The 5,374-nt window shown below is 39.4% G+C and overlaps 1 protein-coding gene across 1 annotated transcript; it reads left to right on the top strand.

Annotated features, from left to right (window-relative positions):
• Positions 1 to 324: 324 nt before the first annotated feature.
• On the top strand, positions 325 to 3,893 carry tmem98 (transmembrane protein 98; the record flags this gene model as incomplete). Its single annotated transcript, XM_079252482.1, has 6 exons — positions 325 to 455; positions 2,555 to 2,686; positions 2,781 to 2,814; positions 3,108 to 3,223; positions 3,306 to 3,365; positions 3,666 to 3,893. The coding sequence occupies 6 exons, from the start codon at positions 325 to 327 to the stop codon at positions 3,865 to 3,867; spliced, it is 675 nt and encodes a 224-aa protein (XP_079108608.1). The 3' UTR covers positions 3,868 to 3,893.
• Positions 3,894 to 5,374: the final 1,481 nt, after the last annotated feature.

Raw genomic sequence — 5,374 nt, 5'->3', positions numbered from 1 at the left:
TATGCTAAATGCTGTAAAACAAAGAGAAAGAGCTCTTTGGGATCCTTGTGTGTGTTATAGGTGTGCCATATTTAGAAGCAGACTAATCAGTGTTGATCTTGCCTGCAAGATTACATGTCTGACAGAAACATCCTCAAAGTCTGGTGAGAACGTCACTCTTCTCTAGTTGCAGCCAATCACACTGAAACTAGCAATTACTCTCTCCTCAACAGATGAACAGCCATCTGTAATTTGAGCTCGGATAATCAGCCGACCCCTGATTGGACTCTCTTTTTCCTCCTGAGGAGTTGCTGCCATCAGCCACTTGTGGGAGACAGAGTCACCATGGAGACAGTGGTGATCGTGGCCATTGGGGTGTTGGCCACCATTTTCCTGGCCTCCTTCATTGCCCTGGTGATGGTGTGCAGACACCGCTACTGCCACCCTCACGACCTGCTGCATCCCTTCGACTCCAAGTCAGTGAATCAATGCAAAGCCTCAAAATCCATTTTCATTCATGACAGGCTTACAGGAGAATCACACAACTTCTGTAATAATTTGGGGGTTTGAAAGTGACATCTGTGGCATGTTATGACAGCATGATTACTCTCAACTTTCTACTTTTGCTTCACAGCAAGAAACTTCTGGGTTTAAACTTGCTGGTTGGCATCTGGGTGGAGTGTGTTCTTCCTGTGTCAAATAACCTGCATGATGGGTTAACTGGTGATTCGCAATTGGTTGTGGGTGTTAGTGAGGGTGTGCGTTACCGCTCACTTAAACTCAACTAAAGGTTAATAATGTAAAAATCTATCAGGGATCTCTGAGTGTAAATGTAATTAAAAAAAAGTAGCATTAAATATCTACAGGATAAAGCAATTGTAGCAATAGAAACGTAAAATGTGTAGTCCTCGGCTAAAAGATTGACAAATCTTTAATAAAGAATGCATTTATGGTGGCAAAGTGTTAAACTTTGACATGTAAGTTCTGCCCTCTGCTATGGACTGGCGAGCTGTCTGGGGTGTACCTGCCCCTCGCCTGATGATAGACTCCGGCTCCCAGCGATCCTGAATTGGACCAAGCTGTTAGGAAAATGAATAAATGTAACTTCTGCCATTTGATGTCATACATTATGCATCCATTTTCTATACCACTTATTCCAGTTCAAAGTCACGGGTGCGCTGGAGTCAGTCCTAGCACTTACTTGGCACGATAGAGCTTACACCTTGAACAGGTCACCAGTCCATTGCAGAGCCAACACAGAGAGACAAAAAACTACTCATGCTCACACTCACTCCAAGAGACAATCTGGAGTGACCAATTAACCTAACATGCATGTCTGGCAAGAACCCAAACATAGACATGGAGAAATGCAAACTTCATACAGAAAGGCCACTGTGCAAGCCTCAACATTTAACCCTCTTCTTTTTTTTTTTAATCATTGTTGAATTACCACTAGCTGCAGAAGTAGCTGGCCCACAAACATTAAAGGCGAAGCATGTGAAAAGAAAAAGATTGACAGAAAATTATTTATCAATAAAAGCTGTCATTCTGTTAGTATCCAACCACAAATAAAATAAATTGTTTTTATTCTTGTCAAATAAGTCATTTATATCCATTTCATGTGGGGTTCGTGTACATGGTAGCTGCCATATTTACTAAACCATTTTTCTACAGTGTCTGTAAATAGACACAAAACTCATGTGTGAAGTGGGATCCACTTTACAACTCCGGTTCCAGCTTTGATAGATATTAGAAAATGGTTTGGGATAAAGAACACCTTAAAAGGCATATAAAAGACAGTACACAAGTACACAATTTTAAAGTAGTTACCTGTAGCGCTGTGATGCTGCACCAGAGGCCACTGGATCCACTTGCAGATGAAAACATGTTTATATCTGAAAAGCTTGATTTGAAATTGTGCTTGATATGGTAACAATGCCCATATTTACCACTAGATTCAAGCAATTCTTACACACAGGATTTTTAAGGCAAGAAACCACCAAAGTGTAATTCAGACTCATTCAAAACCATGCATAACTAAAACCAAACTGAACCCTGGAAAAGCTCCCTTACTCCTTTAACCAGGCTAGAGTAATATCTGAAAAGCACTACAAAATTTGAGATTTATTCTTTACCTAATAAAAACTAATCGGCTAATCCTCTGAAAATGCTGAGATCGGATGCTGCATCTATTTTAATAATAGTAGGCTAATGGGTAGTCTCGTTCATTAATGTGCTATGAATAAAAACCATTGAAAAATGTTTTTTATAACCAGTACAGCCTAAATACCGGGGCTCTGGTAAGAAGCATTTAAATGTTGATAAAGTAAGATTTGTAAGTCGGGTTAAGTTTTTTTTTAAGCTGCCTCTTGCTTAGCTTTTAGTCATAGTTGGCACAAAATGTTGCCAAACAAAAAGGGTGTTTTTGTTCGTTTTGAACCTGTGGAGTTTTAATCGTGATTTATTGAGGAGATTTGGAAGTAATGTCAATCTTCAAAATAATTTCCCATCATTCCCAGGTTTTAGATATCTAATGTAGTTCAAGCTCTTCCGTTACTCTTCTTCTGTTGTACAGACCCACAGTGGATCTGATCGGAGCCATGGAGACCCAGAGTGAACAGTCAGAGCTGGAGCTGGATGATGTGGTCATCACTAACCCACACATCGAAGCCATCCTGGAGAATGAGGACTGGATAGAGGATGCCTCGTATGTCAATCAGCTTTACTGTGCCTTCAATCTCTTATTTGTGTGGGCTAATTTTGGCTTTTGTTCATTTTAACTTTGGATGTGTCTCCAACAGCGGTTTGGTGTCTCACTGCATCTCTATCCTGAAGGTAACGGCACATACTGCTGTGGTCAACTTTTCATTTATTATTTAGAAATTGACTGAAAGGATACTTTTCTCATGTTAGGGTCAGACTGATCTTCTTAAAAGTTAATTTAAATATTTCCAGGTGTGGAAAAAATAGAAAAATATAAAGACATACACATTTAAACCACTCAGATATCAGTGAGCTATAACACAAAGTTCTTTGTATAATAAGGAATATTATCTTTAAGGAAACACTGCTAATGTTTATTTTGAGGATTTGCTGATCCGACTGATCACAACCACTTCCTGAAACAGATTTGCCACACTTTGACTGAAAAGCTGGTTGCCATGACAATGGGTTCGGGAGCAAAAGTCAAAGCACCGGCCAGCTTAAATGACATCATCACAGTTGCCAAGCGCATCAGCCCGAGGTAATACAGTATTCATGCAACCAGTCAAGGCTTCTCATCATATATTCGAGGAAGAGTAATTGAGTTCTGGACTGTCTAACAGGGTTGACGACGTGGTCAGATCCATGTACCCGCCCCTGGATCCAATCCTCCTGGACGCCAGGTAATTACATCTGACTTGAATCCCTCATTGCAAAGACTTTAAACTCCATTGATTAGAACAGTGACCATTTGATTTATCCATAATGTACAGACAATACAGGGTGGAACAGAAATGCATCAACAAAAAAATGGTTGTTTCCACTTGTTGAATTTTAAACCAAGGCAATCTTGTCTAACCTCCATCGGCTAAATCCAATATACATCTCAAAATTCGTCTATGCATACATTAAAAAGTTGTCTTTGTAGAAATAAGATCTTTTTTATGAAGCAGTTAAATCTACTTGTCTTTTTCCTTTTTCAGGGCCACAGCTCTGCTCCTTTCAGTCAGCCACCTGGTGCTGGTAACCCGCAATGCCTGTCACATGTCCGGCAGCATGGACTGGATCGACCAGTCTCTCCATGCTGCAGAGGATCACATGGTGGTTTTACGCGAGGCGGCGCTGGCCTCTGAACCAGAACGAAGCATACCTGGAACTGACACCCAGAGAGAAGAGGCCATTTAAAGCAAAGCAAACAGCAACAGCAGTGTATTAAAAAATTCTGTAGGCAAATTTTCCAATTTTACACCCAGACTCCATCCATAATTTTCACATCTCAAAGACAATGTTTCATATGCATCCAGAAGTACAGGGGACTTGCACTCTATAGATATGTTTGTTAAATGGATGTCTTGAATTTACATAGTCATTTGAATGTAGCTCTGATATTTTATGAGCTAAAAGGTATTTGGAAACATTTCCCCCCTAACTGTGCCATTACCAACTGGTGGGCCTAAATCCAGTCAAACCAGCACTGCACAGTCACAAGGAGGCTTTAGTCAGCTAATCCATTTTGAGGGGGGAAAAAAAACATCCATTAGCCAGAGAACCAGAAGGTGCTTTTTTTTTTTTTTTTTTTTTGGAACAATATCAGAAGTTAATGTGACCTCAGGATGCTGGAAAAACATCCATCGCACACTCTAGTTGTAGCAATCTTTAGAAATTGCAAAGTAATAATTTTAGCACCTGAATTTTTTTCTTTTAACCAATTGTGACATGTTATGTTGAAAAAAAGATGTCATTTCTTCCTGCCTGCATGGCATTGTTGGTCTAAGAGCGCAAAACTCATATTTAATTGACATGAATGGTACCAAACTTTGTAATTATGAGGATTTGGTGTCAATTTCATGGAAATCCATGTTTGTAGTTGCAACAGTACACAGTTTATAAAGTTCTGTTCATGAATTAGCTCGTTAGTAGTGCCATTTAAATGGAATTTACTTGGATCATAATCCACTAAAATAAACAACTATGCCTCATATTTAGTGCCATTTGGCAAATGTTTGACCTGCTAAATATTAGCATGGATATTGTGAGAATGTTAGCATGCTAACATTAGCATATTTCTTGAGCATCTGAAATTTTACAGAACTTGAGCAAAGTCATTACTAGAAAAGCAGACAAAAACCACGAGGAAAAAATGTTAAGTTTGTCATTAAACCAAGCTGTACCTGGTTTTGTACGTTTACCATAAATAAGAAATACCTTTACATGTAGCTAGCTTCATGAGATAAGTGTTGGATATTTGACCCATTATGTTTTGATGCAGTATTCTGAGCCTGTCTGTTTATTGATGTTCTGAGAATAGTGTGGATTGAGGTGAGGCAGAATAAGTGTGTTTTGGAGCTGCTGGGATGTTATTGGAGTATGTCTACCAGTTGTTCATTCATGCATAGCTAATTGAGAATCCCCAAGGAGCCCTAATATTGCAACACCCACAGACACTCTGCATTCTGGGCTACAGTACACATGGCACAGGGCTCTGTGCACACAAGCCTGACAGACAAATTAACGTGTGCAATGTAAAATTAACATTGTACATTTTGATGACAATCATGAGGTATGGAAGAAAATCAGCTGTTTGGCTGGTCAGATCAGGGCAAAAACTGCAACTCCGAAGTCTAAGTCAGGCGCAAAATCATTTAAAGTTACTATTCTGTTTTTGTTTACATTGTTTATTAGCACTGATGTT

Source organism: Telmatherina bonti (genome assembly GCF_933228915.1).
Source record: "Telmatherina bonti genome assembly, chromosome: 14".
In the NCBI taxonomy this organism is placed as follows: Eukaryota; Metazoa; Chordata; class Actinopteri; order Atheriniformes; family Telmatherinidae; genus Telmatherina; species Telmatherina bonti.
This window is presented reverse-complemented; position numbering and strand designations above follow the sequence as displayed.